The 20,811-nt window shown below is 43.2% G+C and overlaps 3 protein-coding genes across 10 annotated transcripts in view; 1 reads left to right on the top strand and 2 right to left on the bottom strand.

Annotated features, from left to right (window-relative positions):
- Window positions 1-8,694, bottom strand: part of slc8a1a (solute carrier family 8 member 1a) — a 31,494-nt gene extending 22,800 nt beyond the window's left edge. For 3 of the 4 annotated variants that reach the window (XM_058382287.1, XM_058382289.1, XM_058382290.1), the window contains exon 1: window positions 8,464-8,693. The gene's annotated coding sequence lies outside the window, so the exon portion shown is untranslated. Of the gene's footprint in view, window positions 1-8,463 lie in introns of all 4 variants that reach the window. The other variant, XM_058382288.1, reaches the window with a different exon arrangement.
- Window positions 8,695-9,917: 1,223 nt separating this feature from the next.
- On the top strand, window positions 9,918-20,539 carry trmt1 (tRNA methyltransferase 1). Of its 5 annotated transcripts, none has more exons than XM_058381862.1 (15): window positions 9,918-10,019; window positions 10,669-10,944; window positions 11,052-11,468; window positions 12,027-12,142; window positions 12,310-12,422; window positions 12,544-12,692; window positions 18,177-18,260; window positions 18,436-18,505; window positions 18,667-18,801; window positions 18,922-19,007; window positions 19,105-19,213; window positions 19,373-19,449; window positions 19,538-19,657; window positions 19,761-19,878; window positions 19,963-20,539. In XM_058381862.1, the coding sequence occupies exons 2-15, from the start codon at window positions 10,673-10,675 to the stop codon at window positions 20,023-20,025; spliced, it is 1,929 nt and encodes a 642-aa protein (XP_058237845.1). In that variant the 5' UTR covers window positions 9,918-10,019; window positions 10,669-10,672; the 3' UTR covers window positions 20,026-20,539. The 5 variants fall into 5 exon arrangements, with proteins under 5 accessions (XP_058237845.1, XP_058237848.1, XP_058237846.1 ...); XM_058381865.1 differs by having other exon boundaries at window positions 9,940-10,019; window positions 10,737-10,944; XM_058381863.1 differs by having other exon boundaries at window positions 9,987-10,083.
- A 34-nt stretch (window positions 20,540-20,573) lies between these two features.
- The window catches only part of man2b1 (mannosidase, alpha, class 2B, member 1), an 11,590-nt gene continuing 11,352 nt past the window's right edge, over window positions 20,574-20,811 (bottom strand). The window contains exon 23 of the mRNA XM_058381860.1: window positions 20,574-20,811. This exon is cut by the window's right edge and continues 392 nt beyond it. The gene's annotated coding sequence lies outside the window, so the exon portion shown is untranslated.

The raw sequence follows: 20,811 nt of genomic DNA, 5'->3' as shown, positions 1-20,811 counted from the left end.
CTTATCAAAAAATCTGGACTAAAGATTCACTTCAATTAGTTATTTTTACAAACACACACACACACACACACACACACACAGGGGTCAGACCCTGGATTCCTGACACACGTCTTTAACACACGTCTTCAACACACGTCATTAAGACAAGTAATTAACACACACATCATTAACACATATCAATAAGACACGTCATTAAAACACACGTCATTAACACACACATGTTCAGCACACATCAACACACACGTCATTTACACGTTTTTAACACACGTTATCAACACACACATCAGTAACACACTTCAGTAAAACATGTCATTAACACACACATCACTAACACGTCATTAACACAAATGTCATTAACACACGTCATTAACACACACATCAATAGGACACGTCATTAACACACGTCTTTAACACACACGTCATTAACACACACGTCATTAACACACACATCAACACGTCATTAACACACACATCACTAACACGTCATTAACACAAATGTCATTAACACACACGTCATTAACACACACATCACTAACACGTCATTAACACAAATGTCATTAACCCACACGTCATTAACACACACATCAATAAGACATGTCATTAACACACACGTCATTAACACGCGTCTTTAAGACACGTCTAACACACGTCATTAATACACGTCATTAACACGTCATTAACACACACGTCATTAACACGCATCTTTAACACACATGTCATTAACACACATTAACACACACGTCATTAACACACAGCATCATTAACACACACTTCATTAATACAAACGTCAATTAACACACATCATTAACACACGTCATTAACACACAGCGTCATTAAAACACGTCATTAACATACGTCATTAAGATACAGTCATTAACACACACATCATTAACACACAGCATCATTAACCAACAGCGTCATTAAAACACGTCATCAACATACGTCATTAACACACAGAGTCATTAACACACACATCATTAACACACAGAGTCATTAACACACTTCATTAACACACAGCGTCATTAACACACACATCATTAACACACAGAGTCATTAACACACACATCATTAACACACAGCGTCATTAACACACACTTCATTAACACACAGCGTCATTAACACACACATCATTAACACACAGAGTCATTAACACACACTTCATTAACACACAGAGTCATTAACACACACATCATTAACACACAGCGTCAATAACACACACATCATTAACACAGAGTCATTAACACACACATCATTAACACACAGCGTCATTAACACACACATCATTAACACACAGCATCATTAACACACACATCATTAACACACAGCGTCATTAACACACACTTCATTAACACACAGAGTCATTAACACACACATCATTAACACACAGAGTCATTAACACACACTTCATTAACACACAGAGTCATTAACACACACATCATTAACACAGTCATTAACACACACATCATTAACATACAGCGTCATTAACACACACTTCATTAACACACAGAGTCATTAACACACACATCATTTACACACAGTCATTAACACACACTTCATTAACACACAGAGTCATTAACACACACTTCATTAACACACAGAGTCATTAACACACACATCATTAACACACAGAGTCATTAACACACACTTCATTAACACACAGAGTCATTAACACACACATCATTTACACACAGTCATTAACACACACTTCATTAACACACAGAGTCATTAACACACACTTCATTAACACACAGAGTCATTAACACACACATCATTAACACACAGAGTCATTAACACACACATCATTTACACACAGTCATTAACACACACTTCATTAACACACAGAGTCATTAACACACACTTCATTAACACACAGAGTCATTAACACACACATCATTAACACACAGAGTCATTAACACACACTTCATTAACACACAGAGTCATTAACACACACATCATTAACACACAGAGTCAATAACACACACTTCATTAACACACAGAGTCATTAACACACACATCATTAACACACAGAGTCATTAACACACACTTCATTAACACACAGCGTCATTAACACACCGTGTCATTAACACATGTCATTAAGACACATCATTAAGACACACGTCATTAAGACACGTCATTAACATACGTCATTAAGACACAGAGTCATTAACACACACATCATTAACACACAGAGTCATTAACACACACTTCATTAACACACAGAGTCATTAACACACACATCATTAACACAGTCATTAACACACACATCATTAACATACAGCGTCATTAACACACACTTCATTAACACACAGAGTCATTAACACACACATCATTTACACACAGTCATTAACACACACTTCATTAACACACAGAGTCATTAACACACACTTAATTAACACACAGAGTCATTAACACACACATCATTAACACACAGAGTCATTAACACACACTTCATTAACACACAGAGTCATTAACACACACATCATTAACACACAGAGTCAATAACACACACTTCATTAACACACAGAGTCATTAACACACACATCATTAACACACAGAGTCAATAACACACACTTCATTAACACACAGAGTCATTAACACACACTTCATTAACACACAGCGTCATTAACACACCGTGTCATTAACACATGTCATTAAGACACATCATTAAGACACACGTCATTAAGACACGTCATTAACATACGTCATTAAGACACAGAGTCATTAACACACACATCATTAATACACGTCATTAACACACAGCATCATTAACACACAGCGTCATTAAAACACGTAATTAACATACGTCATTAACACACAGTGTCATTAACACACAGCATCATTAACACGCATCATTAACACGTCATTAACACACAGCGTCATTAAAACACGTCATTAACATACAGCGTCATTAACACACACATCATTAACACACACGTCACTAAGACACGTCATTAACACACGTCATTAACACACAGCATCATTAAAACACGTCATTAACATACGTCATTAACACACCCATCATTAACACACACATCAAGACACGTCATTAACACACACATCATTAACACACGTCATAAACACATGTCATTAACACACACATCATTAACACATGTCATTAACACATGTCATTAACACACACATCATTAACACATGTCATTAACACACACATCAAGACACGTCATTAACACACGTCATTAACACACACATCATTAACACACACGTTATTAACACACGCATCATTAACACACATCATTAACACGTCATTAACACACACATCATTAACACACATGTTATTAACACACACATCATTAAAACACACGTTATTAACACACACATCATTAACACACTTCATTTAGACACGTAATTAACACATCATTAACACACCGCATCATTAGCACACATCATTAACACACGTCATTAACACAAATCATTAACACACTGCATTATTAACACACGTCATTAAAACACATCATTAACACACCACATCATTAACACACGTCATTAACACACGTCATTAACACACCGCATCATTAACACACGTCATTAAGACACATCAATAACACACGTCATTAAGACACATCATTAACACACATCATTAACACACACATCATTAACACACAGTGTCATAAACACGCACATCATTAACACACATCATTAAGACACGTCATTAAGACACGTCATTAACACACACCATTAACACACACATCATTAAGACAGGTCGTTAAGACAGGTCATTAAGACACGTCATTAACACACACGTCATTAAGACAGGTCGTTAAAACAGGTCATTAACACACCGTGTCATTAACACGTCATTCAGACACATCATTAAGACACACATCATTAAGACACGTCATTAACATACGTCATTAAGACACAGAAACATTAACACACACATCATTAACACGTCATTAACACACAGTATCATTAACACACAGTGTCATTAAAACACGTCATTAACATACGTCATTAACACACAGTGTCAATCACACACAGCATCATTAACACGCATCATTAACACATGTCATTAACACAGAGCGTCATTAACACGCATCATTAACACGTCATTAACACACACATCAAGACATGCATCATTAACACACACATCATTAACACACACGTTATTAACACACACATCATTAACACACACATGTTATTAACACACACATCATTAACACACATGTTATTAACACACACATCATTAACACACGTCATTAACACACAGTGTCATAAACACACACATCAAGACACATCATTAACACATGTCATTAACACACAGCGTCATTAAGACAGGTCATCAAGACAGGTGATTAACACACACGTCATTAACACACCACATCATTAACACGTCATTAACACACGTCATTAACACACCACATCATTAACACACATCATTAACACACGTCATTAACACACCGCATCATTAACACACAGCATCATTAACACACGTCATTAAGACACGTCATTAAGACACGTCATTAACACACATCATTAACACAACGCATCATTAACACACGTCATTAACACACAGCATCATTAACACACGTCATTAAGACACCGCATCATTAACACGCGTCATTAACACACATCATTAACACACCGCGTCATTAAGACACGTCATTAATACACGTCATTAACACACTGCGTCATTAACACACAGCATCATTAAGACACGTCATTAAGACACCGCATCATTAACACACGTCATTAAGACACGTCATTAACACACATCATTAACACACCGCATCATTAAGACACGTCATTAAGACACGTCATTAACACACCGCATCATTAACACACGTCATTAAGACACGTCATTAACACACACATCATTAACACACAGCGTCATAAACACACGTCATTAACATACGTCATTAAGACACGTCATTAACACACATCATTAACACACCGCATCATTAACACGTCATTAAGACACATCATTAACACACACATCATTAACACACAGCGTCATAAACACACACATCATTAACACGTCATTAAGACACGTCATTAAGACACTGCGTCATTAACACATGTCATTAACACACGTCATTAAGACACTGCGTCATTAACACACGTCATTAACACACGTCATTAACACACATCATTAAGACACTGCGTCATTAACACACGTCATTAACACACGTCATTAACACACAACATTAAGACACTACGTCATTAACACACGTCATTAACACACATCATTAAGACACTGCGTCATTAACTCACGTCATTAACACACGTCATTAAGACACTGCGTCATTAACACACGTCATTAACACACGTCATTAAGACACTGCGTCATTAACACACGTCATTAACACACGTCATTAACACGCATCATTAAGACACGTCATTAACACACGTCATTAACACACATCATTAAGACACGTCATTAACACACGTCATTAACACACAACATTAAGACACTACGTCATTAACACACGTCATTAACACACATCATTAAGACACTGCGTCATTAACTCACGTCATTAACACACGTCATTAAGACACTGCGTCATTAACACACGTCATTAACACACGTCATTAAGACACTGCGTCATTAACACACGTCATTAACACACGTCATTAACACACATCATTAAGACACGTCATTAAGACACTGCGTCATTAACACACGTCATTAAGACACTGCGTCATTAACTCACGTCATTAACACACGTAATTAAGACACTGCGTCATTAACACACGTCATTAACACACGTCATTAACACACATCATTAAGACACTACGTCATTAACACACGTCATTAACACACATCATTAAGACACTGCGTCATTAACTCACGTCATTAACACACATCATTAAGACACTGCGTCATTAACACATGTCATTAACACACGTCATTAACACACATCATTAAGACACTGCGTCATTAACACACGTCATTAACACACGTCATTAACACACAACATTAAGACACTACGTCATTAACACACGTCATTAACACACATCATTAAGACACTGCGTCATTAACTCACGTCATTAACACACGTCATTAAGACACTGCGTCATTAACACGTCATTAACACACGTCATTAACACACATCATTAAGACACGTCATTAACACACGTCATTAAGACACTGCGTCATTAACACACGTCATTAACACACATCATTAAGACACGTCATTAAGACACTGCGTCATTAACACACGTCATTAACACACGTCATTAAAACACTGCGTCATTAACACACGTCATTAACACACGTCATTAAGACACTACGTCATTAACACACGTCATTAACACACATCATTAAGACACGTCATTAAGACACACGTCATTAAGACACAGTGTGACGTTTCGTATTAAATCCGAATAAAACCTACAGATTTAATCAGAGTCAAAAAACCTGGAGTCAGACAGACTGTGTGTGTGTGTGTGTGTGTGTGGGTGTGTGTGTGTGGGTGTGTGTGTGTGTGGGTGTGGGTGGGTGTGTGTGTGTGTGTGTGTGTGTGTGTGTGTGGGTGTGGGTGTGTGTGTGGGTGTGTGTGTGTGGGTGGGGGTGTGTGTGTGTGGGTGTGTGTGTGTGTGTGTGTGTGTGTGTGGGTGTGGGTGTGTGTGTGTGTGTGTGTGTGTGTGTGTGTGTGTGTGTGTGGGTGTGTGTGTGTGTGTGTGTGTGTGGGTGTGTGTGTGTGTGTGTGTGTGTGTGTGGGTGTGTGTGTGTGTGTGTGTGTGTGTGTGTGTGTGTGTGGGTGTGTGTGTGTGTGTGGTGTGTGTGTGTGTGGGTGTGTGTGTGTGGGTGTGTGTGTGTGTGTGTGTGTGTGTGTGTGTGTGTGTGTGTGTGGGTGTGTGTGTGTGGTGTGGGTGTGGGTGTGTGTGTGTGTGTGTGTGTGTGGGTGTGTGTGTTAGAGGTTTAACCTGAAATAACTTGACCATGCAGTTTCAGGACAGCAGAAAGTCCTTGACATAAACCGAGTCATCATCTCTGTCCTCCTGAATCTGTCTGGAACACGGTGAGGAACATCTCCAGTTTTTAGTATCTCATGCATCTCAAATTACTGAACTTCTGAAGAACCCAGGAGTGTGTGAACTCCTCGTGTGAGTGTGTGTGTGTGTGTGTGTGTGTGTGAGATAGTTCTCTCTGACACACACTCTGTTATCTCTACATCTCCTTGTGCTGCTCCACTGAAATAAGGGTCTGTTCCGCTTTAGGGGATGTGGCAGAACTGCTCCGATTCACGCAGCACTGCTCATAACAGACATGTATGTACGTGTGTGTGTGTGTGTGTGTGTGTGTGTGATATGTTGCTTAATACCATATGATAGCTGTTTATATTTTTAATTAAAAAAATATTTTTTTATATCTTATACAAAACATTTGACAAAAAAATTAATTTAATTTTATGGAATCTACTTCAGCTGATCCATCAGATCAGATTCATTATATTAGATCCACTACACTGCATCAACTACTTCAAATCAAATCCATGATATCAGATAGATTAGATTAGACCCACAACATCAGAGCTGTCTTACAAGATCCACTGTACCAGATCCACTGCATCAGACCTGCTGTGGCAAAGCACTACATTACGTCTTCAACATGAGATCCACTGTATCTGATCTACTGTAGTGGATTTGTTACATAGGATTACATCTGATTTGATACTAAAAGGCTATGAAATCAGACCCACTACATCAGAGCCATCATACAAGATCCACTGTATCAGGCTGACCACCTGACATCCACTGCATCAGATCCACTGCATCAGATCCGCTACATCAGATCCACTGCATCAGATCCACTGCATCAGATCCGCTACATCACATCCACTACATCAGATCCACTGCATCAGATCCGCTACATCAGATCCGCTACATCAGATCCACTACATCAGATCCACTGGATCAGATCCACTGTATCAGGCTGACCACATGACATCCACTGCGTCAGAGCCATCAGATCACATACAATACTAAAATGCTATGAAATCAGTCCCTACACCTACATCTGATCTGCCTCACAAGATCCAGTGTGATCAGGTGGACTACATTAAACAGATCAGATACACAACATCTGATCCAGTAGATCACATTCAGATCCACTACATCAGATTTAATACATTAACTTCACTACAGTTAATTGCACTAGATCAGATCAACCACACTTCAAGAACTCTCTCTGTGTGTGTGTGTGTGTGTGTGTGTGTGTGTGTGTGTGTGTGTGTGTGTGTGTGTGTGTGTGTGTGAAACTGCAGAATGTTTTAAAGTTGTGAATATCTTCTGCGTGTGGAAGATCAGACCGGTGTCAGTTTAACAGATTTAAATCCAGCAGCTGTGTGTGTGTGAGAGACGCTCAGAACAAACTCCAAGAAACATCTGCCTTAAAGTAAGAAAACATCTGGAAAAGCTGAGGCTGAAAGAAACCCTGAGCCCTGAGCATGCTGCAGGTGGATCCCTGAGAGAATAAAAGTTCAGTGAGGGTCAGACACTCACCTGTGATGAGGTCCAGCGGCCGAGCGAGAGTGAGCGTGAGAGTGAGCGTGGCGGAGCGAGCGCAGGACCATAAGCTGTCCAGATTTAAATTTAGCAGAAGCAGGCATTGTTTGTGGCAGTGCAGGATGGCCAAGAGGCTCTAAACATGGCCAGCGGTGCAGAGCTGCTGCTTATCGTCCTCCTCCTCCCTTTACTTCCATACAAGGCTGCGTTCCCATCACACACACTCGCCCTACACTCACCGCCTCACTGCCTGCACTATCTACCCCTGATAACACACACCCCCTCCTCTGCTCTGTGTGTGTGTGTGTGTGTTTTACACTTAGACAGGTGTCCACAGTGTGAGTGAGGAAATTAAATGCTTTCCCTTTAAATAAATATTTTTTACTCGTACACATCCCTTTAATCCTTGAAAATAAACCCAGTTAAGCCACTATTCGAAAACACAGCTGACCTCAACTGGACATAAGGAAAAAAACGTCTGATTCATGCTAGCACCAGGGTATAATCAGGGTGTAAATCGTTCCAGTTTTTAAGATGTTGGTGATATTTTAATTGCAGCTGACTGCTGATGATGTCATAATGAGCAGCTGACCAATCAGGAGCTTCCATTCTTCACATCTTTTGTTTTCTTACATTAGAACTATGAAATTAGAAAAGTCTGAGAATTTTCCCTGGAAGTGAAGTCAGTTTAACACACACACACACACACACTTTAAATTAATAAAAACATTTAAAAGAAACTAACATTGACTTTGTTATCCACAAGTCTGCAAGATCCTTGCAGTGTGTGTGTGTGTGTGTGTGTGTTTGAGAAAGTGAAAGAGAGAGAGAGAGTGTGTGTGTTTGTGTGTGTCTGAAAGTTCTCAGAAACACGTCTTATCCTCTACATTCCATCAGATTATCTATTTATATCCACACAGGACAAAATGTCAAGCATAGGAATCACACACACACACACACACACACACACACACACACACATACAGCCCCCTCGTGTGGATCACACCGTTCATGACATTTTGTCCTGTATGGTTGCATGTAAATGAAAAATGCATTAACACACACACACACACACACACATTAATCCTTATTATTATTATTATTATTATTATTATTATTATTATTATTATACCTACACACACACACACAGACACACATATATATATATATATATATATATATATATATATATATATATATATATATATATATATATATATATATATATATATATAGTTACATTTTTACATTTAAAAATGTTTATTTATATTTGATGTAATTGAGTAAAATTTTATTTTGTTTATTTTTAAAAACATTTTTAAAACTTTTATCCCCACAACACATCGCGATTTAACACATCGCGGTTTCCGTAGCTCAACTCCCCCTCTGTGGCTTGGTCTCAATCCGCATACCGCGCCCTAAACAGTGTGTTAAAGCAGCGCGCCTCCTGACGTACATGCCGCCTGCTCTCGTACACTATGTAGGTCGGTAGTGTGCGGATTGGGACGCGCGCCGTGGGACTGTAACGCTGCGTGTAGAGCAGCAGGAGAGAGGTGAGTTACCGATTATCTCTCCGGATTATTAGTGTGTGTTACTCAGTCTGTTTACCTCAGCGGGGTGAGTAAATAAATATTTATCTGTTTCTTTTCAGTACTGTTTGACTCATTGACCGATCTCCTGACTGTTAACTCTGAGGCAAATGCTAGCTAGTTAGCCTAGCACATGCGCATGCACTTCATACACACTGTGGACTTTTACACTGTAAACTTTAATTCACTTATATAATTCTTCTGATAATAATCGGTAAGTATTCCGGAGTAAAACTGAAGAAAGACGGACTAGATAACAAGAAGTGCCATTTATTCCATTTTGTCTTTAGGGCCAGAAGTGAATATTATCACTAACCATTGATTCAATTCGGTTCAAATGAGTCGATTCCCATGAATCAGTTTTGTAGGCTCCAGGATTTTAGTTCAGAGATTGTTGGGTAAGGATTGTGAGGATTGTGAGGATAGGAGCGCAGTGAAAACTACATTTACTGCTGAGACAGGTAAAATATAGACAGTCTCTTACTCAGTTGTGTTTCACTTGTGTTTGGGAATCGATTCCGTGTAAAAGAGTCATTTAAAACAACGAGAAAAACACTGAATAATTCCTGTGGATAAAACTTGGTGTGTGTGTGTGTGTGTGTGTGTGAGACAGGTCTATGCAGGTGAGGTGGGCTGCAGGTCTATGCAGGTATTCGGCTCTAACAGCACTGCGTCCCTCAGGTTCACTCAGACGACTCACACTCAGACAGATTCACTCCAGCAGACAGGCTGAGGCGATGGAGACGGAGGGCGTGTCCCCTGACAGCGCAGCAGCGTGTGGTCAGAGACCCGGAGAGACGGTTGTGAAGGAGGGGAAAGCCTCGGTGCTGTTTCCTGGAGCTAACGAGGTGTTCTACAACCCAGTCCAGGAGTTTAACAGAGACCTAACGTGAGGAACAGTCCATCATCATCATCATCATCATGTCATCAATAAGCACTAAAGGCAGTTTATTCATGCTAGACCGTGTGTGTGTGTGTGTGTGTGTGTGTGTGTAGGTGTGCAGTAATGACAGAGTTTGCACGAGAGACACTGGCTCAGAGAGGAGTTCGCATCATCGTCCCCGGAGAGAAGGACAGAGTGGTCGTGTCCCTGACGGAGGAGGAGAAGGACGGGAAAGAGACAGAACAAGCGGAGGAGAAGAAAGTAGAGAGAGAGGGGGAAACGGTGCAGGAGGAGAGGAAGGAGGTGGACTTTAAGACAGCAGAGGTTGGGGAGCAATGTGAGGAGGGGCTGTGTGTGCTGGAGGGATTGGCTGCGTCTGGCTTGCGCTCGGTCCGGTTCGCTCTTGAGGTCCCGGGATTGAAACGTGTCACAGCCAATGATTTCTCAGCTAAAGCTGCTGACCTCATCACACGCAACACACACCACAACAATGTCACACACCTGATGGAGACGCAGAACAGAGACGCCAGGTAACACATATACACACACACACACACACAATAATGTCACAACAGCGTTACACATCTGGAGATGCAAAACAGAGACAACAGGTAACACACAGAAAGAAGGATGGACATAATTTTGGACAGACAGACAGAGTGGAGGACAGACAGACAGAGTGGAGGACAGACAGACGGACAGAGTGGAGGACGGACAGACGGACAGAGTGGAGGACGGACAGACAGACAGACAGAGTGGAGGACGGACAGACAGACAGACAGAGTGGAGGACGGACAGACAGACAGACAGACAGAGTGGAGGACGGACAGACAGACAGAGTGGAGGACGGACAGACAGACAGAATGGAGGACGGACAGACAGACAAACAGAATGATGGCTTGACAGACAGGATGGAGGATGGACAGACAGACAGAGTGGAGGACGGACAGACTGAATGGAGGATAGACAGACAGACAGACAGAATGATGGATAGACAGACAGAATGGAGGACAGACATAAATATAAATACACAGACAGACAGACAGAAACACACACAGCCCGGTAAACAGACAGACATTTTTCCCCAGTATGCTGATGTACGAGGCGAGAGGGAGGAATGCACGCTATGATGTCATTGATTTGGATCCATATGGAAGCCCCGCCCCTTTCCTGGATGCTGCGGTTCAGGCTGTTAGTGAAGGAGGTGAGTCGAAGCTCCGCCCTGCTGACAATTCATCCAGCAACACACTTCCTCCATGAAGCTTTTGTATGTATTGCATGTGTCTATAAAGAGCTTGTGATTGGCTGGCGTGATGTCATCTGGAGTGTTTGGGACACACCTTCATGACCGTGTGTGTGTTGGTTCTGCAGGTCTGCTGTGTATCACCTGTACAGACATGGCTGTGATGGCGGGAAACAGCGGCGAGACGTGCTACAGCAAATACGGCTCCATCTCCATCAAATCCAGATACTGCCACGAGATGGTGAGACACACACAGGGTGGGCGTGGCTAAAGCTGAACACTACAGGGTGTGACGGGTTACAGTGAGGGTTACAATAGGAGTGTGTGTGTGTGTGTGTATGTGTGTGTGTGTGTGTGTGTAGGCTCTGAGGATTATCTTGCACAGTCTGGATCAGCGTGCTAACGTGTACCAGCGCTACATCCAGCCCTTACTGAGCGTCAGCGTTGACTTCTACATCCGAGTATTCGTCCGGGTCAGAACCGGCCAGGCTACTGTAAAGAACTCCGCCAGGTAACACACACACACAGTGTACCCATTAACATATACAAATATACTCTTACACCCAGGTACAAATATATGGTGGGAAACGAACGTGTGTGTGTGTGTGCGCAGTAAGCAGGAGTTGGTGTATAACTGTGTGTGTGTGTGTGTGTGTGTGTGTGTGCAGTAAGCAGGAGTTGGTGTATAACTGTGTGTGTGTGTGTGTGTGTGTGTGTGCGCAGTAAGCAGGAGTTGGTGTATAACTGTGTGTGTGTGTGTGTGTGCGCAGTAAGCAGGTGTTGGTGTATAACTGTGTGTGTGTGTGTGTGTGTGTGTGTGCGCAGTAAGCAGGAGTTGGTGTATAACTGTGTGTGTGTGTGTGTGTGTGTGCAGTAAGCAGGCATTGCTGTATAACTGTGTGTGTGTGTGTGTGCAGTAAGCAGGTATTGGTGTATAACTGTGTGTGTGTGTGTGTGTGTGTGTGCAGTAAGCAGGTGTTGGTGTATAACTGTGTGTGTGTGTGTGTGTGTGTGCAGTAAGCAGGCATTGCTGTATAACTGTGTGTGTGTGTGTGTGCAGTAAGCAGGTGTTGGTGTATAACTGTGTGTGTGTGTGTGTGTGTGCAGTAAGCAGGCATTGCTGTATAACTGTGTGTGTGTGTGTGTGCAGTAAGCAGGTATTGGTGTATAACTGTGTGTGTGTGTGTGTATGTGTGCAGTAAGCAGGTGTTGGTGTATAACTGTGTGTGTGTGTGCAGTAAGCAGGCATTGCTGTATAACTGTGTGTGTGTGTGTGCAGTAAGCAGGTATTGGTGTATAACTGTGTGTGTGTGTGTGTGTGCAGTAAGCAGGTGTTGGTGTATAACTGTGTGTGTGTGTGCAGTAAGCAGGAGTTGGTGTATAACTGTGTGTGTGTGTGTGTGTGTGCAGTAAGCAGGAGTTGGTGTATAACTGTGTGTGTGTGTGTGTGTGTGTGTGTGTGTGTGTGTGTGCAGTAAGCAGGAGTTGGTGTATAACTGTGTGTGTGTGTGTGTGTGTGTGCAGTAAGCAGGCATTGCTGTATAACTGTGTGTGTGTGTGTGTGCAGTAAGCAGGTATTGGTGTATAACTGTGTGTGTGTGTATGTGTGCAGTAAGCAGGTGTTGGTGTATAACTGTGTGTGTGTGTGTGTGTGTGTGTGCAGTAAGCAGGTGTTGGTGTATAACTGTGTGTGTGTGTGTGTGTGCAGTAAGCAGGTGTTGGTGTATAACTGTGTGTGTGTGTGTGTGTGCAGTAAGCAGGTGTTGGTGTATAACTGTGTGTGTGTGTGTGTGTGCAGTAAGCAGGTGTTGGTGTATAACTGTGTGTGTGTGTGTGTGTGCGCAGTAAGCAGGAGTTGGTGTATAACTGTGTGTGTGTGTGTGTGTGTGTGCAGTAAGCAGGTGTTGGTGTATAACTGTGTGTGTGTGTGTGTGTGTGTGCAGTAAGCAGGCATTGCTGTATAACTGTGTGTGTGTGTGTGTGCAGTAAGCAGGTGTTGGTGTATAACTGTGTGTGTGTGTGTGTGTGCAGTAAGCAGGTGTTGGTGTATAACTGTGTGTGTGTGTGTGTGTGTGTGTGTGCAGTAAGCAGGTGTTGGTGTATAACTGTGTGTGTGTGTGTGTGTGTGCAGTAAGCAGGTGTTGGTGTATAACTGTGTGTGTGTGTGTGTGTGCAGTAAGCAGGTGTTGGTGTATAACTGTGTGTGTGTGTGCAGTAAGCAGGTGTTGGTGTATAACTGTGTGTGTGTGTGTGTGTGTGTGCAGTAAGCAGGTGTTGGTGTATAACTGTGTGTGTGTGTGTGCAGTAAGCAGGTGTTGGTGTATAACTGTGTGTGTGTGTGTGTGTGTGCAGTAAGCAGGTGTTGGTGTATAACTGTGTGTGTGTGTGCAGTAAGCAGGTGTTGGTGTATAACTGTGTGTGTGTGTGTGTGTGTGTGTGTGTGTGCAGTAAGCAGGTGTTGGTGTATAACTGTGTGTGTGTGTGTGTGCAGTAAGCAGGTGTTGGTGTATAACTGTGTGTGTGTGTGTGTGTGTGTGTGTGTGCAGTAAGCAGGTGTTGGTGTATAACTGTGTGTGTGTGTGTGTGTGTGCAGTAAGCAGGTGTTGGTGTATAACTGTGTGTGTGTGTGTGTGTGTGTGTGTGTGTGTGTGCAGTAAGCAGGTGTTGGTGTATAACTGTGTGTGCGTGTGTGCAGTAAGCAGCTGTTGGTGTATAACTGTGTGTGTGTGTGTGTGTGTGTGTGTGTGTGTGCAGTAAGCAGGTGTTGGTGTATAACTGTGTGTGTGTGCGCAGTAAGCAGGAGTTGGTGTATAACTGTGTGTGTGTGTGTGTGTGTGTGTGTGCAGTAAGCAGGTGTTGGTGTATAACTGTGTGTGTGTGTGTGTGTGTGTGTGTGTGCAGTAAGCAGGTGTTGGTGTATAACTGTGTGTGTGTGTGTGTGTGTGTGTGTGTGCAGTAAGCAGGTGTTGGTGTATAACTGTGTGTGTGTGTGTGTGTGTGTGCAGTAAGCAGGTGTTGGTGTATAACTGTGTGTGTGTGTGCAGTAAGCAGGTGTTGGTGTATAACAGTGTGTGTGTGTGTGTGTGTGTGTGTGTGCGCAGTAAGCAGGTGTTGGTGTATAACTGTGTGTGTGTGTGTGTGTGTGTGTGCAGTAAGCAGGTGTTGGTGTATAACTGTGTGTGTGTGTGCAGTAAGCAGGTGTTGGTGTATAACTGTGTGTGTGTGTGTGCAGTAAGCAGGTGTTGGTGTATAACTGTGTGTGTGTGTGTGTGTGTGTGTGTGTGTGCAGTAAGCAGGTGTTGGTGTATAACTGTGTGTGTGTGCGCAGTAAGCAGGAGTTGGTGTATAACTGTGTGTGTGTGTGTGTGTGTGTGTGTGTGCAGTAAGCAGGTGTTGGTGTATAACTGTGTGTGTGTGTGTGTGTGCAGTAAGCAGGTGTTGGTGTATAACTGTGTGTGTGTGTGTGTGTGTGCAGTAAGCAGGTGTTGGTGTATAACTGTGTGTGTGTGTGTGTGTGTGTGTGTGCAGTAAGCAGGTGTTGGTGTATAACTGTGTGTGTGTGTGTGTGTGTGTGCAGTAAGCAGGTGTTGGTGTATAACTGTGTGTGTGTGTGTGTGTGTGTGTGTGTGCAGTAAGCAGGTGTTGGTGTATAACTGTGTGTGTGTGTGTGTGTGTGTGTGTGTGTGCAGTAAGCAGGTGTTGGTGTATAACTGTGTGTGTGTGTGCAGTAAGCAGGTGTTGGTGTATAACAGTGTGTGTGTGTGTGTGTGTGTGTGTGTGCGCAGTAAGCAGGTGTTGGTGTATAACTGTGTGTGTGTGTGTGTGTGTGTGTGTGCAGTAAGCAGGTGTTGGTGTATAACTGTGTGTGTGTGTGTGCAGTAAGCAGGTGTTGGTGTATAACTGTGTGTGTGTGTGTGTGTGTGTGTGTGTGTGTGTGTGCAGTAAGCAGGTGTTGGTGTATAACTGTGTGTGTGTGTGTGTGTGTGTGTGTGTGTGCAGTAAGCAGGTGTTGGTGTATAACTGTGTGTGTGTGTGTGTGTGCAGTAAGCAGGTGTTGGTGTATAACTGTGTGTGTGTGTGTGTGTGTGCAGTAAGCAGGTGTTGGTGTATAACTGTGTGTGTGTGTGTGTGCAGTAAGCAGGTGTTGGTGTATAACTGTGTGTGTGTGCAGTAAGCAGGTGTTGGTGTATAACTGTGTGTGTGTGTGTGTGTGTGCAGTAAGCAGGTGTTGGTGTATAACTGTGTGTGTGTGTGTGTGTGTGTGTGCAGTAAGCAGGTGTTGGTGTATAACTGTGTGTGTGTGTGTGTGTGTGCAGTAAGCAGGTGTTGGTGTATAACTGTGTGTGTGTGTGTGTGTGTGTGTGTGTGCAGGTGCAGTAAGCAGGTGTTGGTGTATAACTGTGTGTGTGTGTGTGTGTGTGTGCAGTAAGCAGGTGTTGGTGTATAACTGTGTGTGTGTGTGTGTGTGTGTGTGTGTGCAGTAAGCAGGTGTTGGTGTATAACTGTGTCTGTGTGTGTGTGTGTGTGTGTGTGTGTGCAGTAAGCAGGTGTTGGTGTATAACTGTGTGTGTGTGTGTGTGTGTGTGTGTGTGTGTGTGTGCAGTAAGCAGGAGTTGGTGTATAACTGTGTGTGTGTGTGTGTGTGTGCAGTAAGCAGGTGTTGGTGTATAACTGTGTGTGTGTGTGTGTGTGTGTGTGTGTGTGTGCAGTAAGCAGGTGTTGGTGTATAACTGTGTGTGTGTGTGTGTGTGTGTGTGTGTGTGTGTGCAGTAAGCAGGTGTTGGTGTATAACTGTGTGTGTGTGTGTGTGTGCAGTAAGCAGGTGTTGGTGTATAACTGTGTGTGTGTGTGTGTGTGTGTGTGCAGTAAGCAGGTGTTGGTGTATAACTGTGTGTGTGTGTGTGTGTGCAGTAAGCAGGTGTTGGTGTATAACTGTGTGTGTGTGTGTGTGTGTGTGTGTGCAGTAAGCAGGTGTTGGTGTATAACTGTGTGTGTGTGTGTGTGTGTGTGCAGTAAGCAGGTGTTGGTGTATAACTGTGTGTGTGTGTGTGTGTGTGTGTGTGTGTGTGTGTGTGTGTGCAGTAAGCAGGTGTTGGTGTATAACTGTGTGTGTGTGTGTGCAGTAAGCAGGTGTTGGTGTATAACTGTGTGTGTGTGTGTGTGTGTGTGTGCAGTAAGCAGGTGTTGGTGTATAACTGTGTGTGTGTGTGTGTGTGTGTGTGTGTGTGTGTGCAGTAAGCAGGTGTTGGTGTATAACTGTGTGTGTGTGTGTGTGTGTGTGTGTGTGTGTGCAGTAAGCAGGTGTTGGTGTATAACTGTGTGTGTGTGTGTGTGCAGTAAGCAGGTGTTGGTGTATAACTGTGTGTGTGTGTGTGTGTGTGTGCAGTAAGCAGGTGTTGGTGTATAACTGTGTGTGTGTGTGTGTGTGCAGTAAGCAGGTGTTGGTGTATAACTGTGTGTGTGTGTGTGTGCAGTAAGCAGGTGTTGGTGTATAACTGTGTGTGTGTGTGTGTGCAGTAAGCAGGTGTTGGTGTATAACTGTGTGTGTGTGTGTGTGTGCAGTAAGCAGGTGTTGGTGTATAACTGTGTGTGTGTGTGTGTGTGCAGTAAGCAGGTGTTGGTGTATAACTGTGTGTGTGTGTGTGTGTGCAGTAAGCAGGTGTTGGTGTATAACTGTGTGTGTGTGTGTGTGCAGTAAGCAGGTGTTGGTGTATAACTGTGTGTGTGTGTGTGTGTGTGTGTGTGCAGTAAGCAGGTGTTGGTGTATAACTGTGTGTGTGTGTGTGTGTGTGTGTGCAGTAAGCAGGTGTTGGTGTATAACTGTGTGTGTGTGTGTGTGTGTGTGTGTGTGCAGTAAGCAGGTGTTGGTGTATAACTGTGTGTGTGTGTGTGTGTGTGTGTGTGTGCAGTAAGCAGGTGTTGGTGTATAACTGTGTGTGTGTGTGTGTGCAGTAAGCAGGTGTTGGTGTATAACTGTGTGTGTGTGTGTGTGCAGTAAGCAGGTGTTGGTGTATAACTGTGTCGGCTGTGGAGCATTTCACCTGCAGAGAATGGGCAAGAAAACAAGCCAGGGGAAAAAGTAAGTGTACACACGTACACACACACACACACACACACACACACACATACATACACACACACACACACACACATACATACACACACACATACACACACACACACACACACACACTGCAGGATTGCTGTAAGCTGAGGCAGTCTCTGTTTATTCTGTCTGTGTGTGTGTGTTAAAGCATGAAGTACTCAGCTGCTACAGGTCCACCTGTTGGAGAATCGTGTCCACACTGCGGTCAGAAACATCAGGTCTGATACACACTAATATAAATTACCAGTATGCTAATTACCAGCCTGGTGGCTCCTCCCCTTTTAAATGCAGCACAATATAAAATCACAGGAATATTCCTGAAGATGATTTGTGTGAAACACAGTGACACTCACTGTTCAGTGTGTGTGTGTGTCGTTAGCTTGGAGGTCCGATCTGGGCGGAGCCTATACACGATGTCGGGTTTGTTCAGAAAGTTCTGAGTGCAGTGTCAGGAAACCCGTCTCGCTTCGGGACGTCTAAACGCATTGAGGGAGTTCTCAGCATGGTCACTGAGGTCAGTAAGGACCCTGCCTGTGTGTGTGTGTGTGTGTGTGTAAACCAATATACAGGAAGTGTTGACCAATCAGGAGAGAGAATTCCACTGAGAGGAAATGCATGTGATCTTCTCATACAGGAGCTCCAGGATGTTCCTCTGTACTATGTTCTGGATCAGCTGAGCAGCACCATGCACTGTAACACACCCTCCATGCTGCAGTTCAGGTAACACACACACACATATTTACCTGGCTGTGCTCCTTCTGTTGGTTAATTTAGTGATGATGATGATTATGATGATGATGAAGATCTCTCTCTGTAGGTCAGCGGTGCTGAATGCAGGTTACAGAGTGTCTCTGTCTCACGCCTGTAAGAACGCAGTGAAGACCGACGCTCCTGCTGCAGTCCTGTGGGACATCATGCGCTGCTGGGTTAGTAATCCCTATACCCTGCACCCTCCACCATGCCCCGTGTCAAACTCAGAAGCTTCACACTGCTGTTTTGCTCATGTCATTATAACATTCTAAGAGCACCATCATCAATCACCTGTGGGCGTGTCCCAAATCACACGTGTGTGTTTGTGTGTGCAGGAGAAGAAGAACCCAGTGAGGAGGGAGAGGTTATCAGAGACGAGTCCAGCATTCCGTATTCTCTCCACAGAACCCACGTGAGACACACACACACACTCCATTAAATATCCAGTTACCTAAATCACACACACACACGGAGTAACGCTGCTCTGGTCCGTGTTTCAGTGTTCAGGCGTGTTTTGACGTGAGAGATGACGCAAATCCTCAGTCACGTAAACGTCACCTCACACGCTTCCAGGAGAACCCACAGGCTAACTGGGGTCCTAAAGCTCGTGCCAAGTCTGGGTCAGTGTCTCACAAACACACACACATGTACATACTGTTAATAACACTGTTCTCTTGAAAGCTCATGACATGTGTTAATATTTGTGTGTGTGTGTGTGTGTAGTGGTGGTGGTATAAGCTCAGAGCTGGAGGATAAGAGGAAGAAGTTTCAGGGAAAAAGGAAGAATCAGATCACAGATTCCTCTCAGCTTAAAAACTTCCCCTGCAAGAAATTCCGCAAGGTGACTATCACATGGATAATCAATAGAATAAAGTATCTAACAGAGTGGTGCAGGAACTTTTACACACGCCTCCTGTCTCTGTAGGGCACCTGCACATACGGAGAGAAGTGCTGTTACTCCCATGAGGCCGAGCAGCAGGAGCTCTGAGCAGGAGAGCAGACGACGACGGTCCTCAGAGCTTTACTTGCATGTCAGAGCCCCGGGTTTATCACTGACGTTCCTCTGGTGGTCACATGGTGATGCAGTAGACAGCCGACTGGTCAGTGAGAGAGGAGTGTGGACAGACAGGAGCGCTGGATCCTACAGGAAGTTCTCTTTTTGTTGTTGATTGTTTTTTAGGAGATGAAGTGTTAAAGAGGAGAATTAATTAATCAGTTAATCTTCATGGCTCTTCCTCTGCTCCTTTATACCGAGATTTTATTTGCTTGTTTTCTTTTGGCCTGGTGAAGAAACTCTCAGCAAACAAACCGGACCCCCCCCCCTCGTTCCCCTTCCCCTTCCCCTTCACACACAGAGCTGCAGTGAGACGAGTGAGGGAGAACACTCAGCTCAAGTTTACCAATAAATTCAATATATTTCAGCAGTATTATGGAAGGGGGAGTGTATGTTATGAATATGTTCAAAATTTTCTTGAAATAAAGCTCATTTTTTCCCCCCATGTGGATGGTGTGTGTTAACTGAAGTTATGAGAATGCTTGTGCTTGAATAAATTCATGATTTAATGACTAACAAGTTTTCAGAACAGTAGAAAAATATACACCAATTAAAAAACATTGCACCAACGATTTATGCCTTTTATAAACCCAGCTCTGTCTAAAACACACATTTACCCACAATGCACTGTGGCAAAGGGGGGGTGGGGTTAGTTATTCCAGCCCTGTGTGTGTGAACAGGAGCAGTGCATTGTGGGTAATAGACTTGTGGCTGTGAAAC

The sequence above is a fragment of the Hemibagrus wyckioides genome, linkage group LG27 (genome assembly GCF_019097595.1).
Source record: "Hemibagrus wyckioides isolate EC202008001 linkage group LG27, SWU_Hwy_1.0, whole genome shotgun sequence".
In the NCBI taxonomy this organism is placed as follows: Eukaryota; Metazoa; Chordata; class Actinopteri; order Siluriformes; family Bagridae; genus Hemibagrus; species Hemibagrus wyckioides.
The sequence above is the reverse complement of the archived record's forward strand: the minus strand, read 5'-3'. Positions and strand labels throughout refer to the sequence as shown.

What these genes read in the sequence shown, in the direction of transcription:
- trmt1 (XM_058381862.1), top strand. Translation starts at nt 10,673, where the DNA reads ATGCAGGTGAGGTGGGCTGCAGGTCTATGCAGGTATTCGGCTCTAACA. An exon ending in GAGTTTAACAGAGACCTAAC is followed by an intron (nt 10,945 to 11,051) that starts GTGAGGAACAGT and finishes GTGTGTGTGTAG; the next exon opens with GTGTGCAGTAATGACAGAGT. An exon ending in AAAGCTCGTGCCAAGTCTGG is followed by an intron (nt 19,658 to 19,760) that starts GTCAGTGTCTCA and finishes GTGTGTGTGTAG; the next exon opens with TGGTGGTGGTATAAGCTCAG.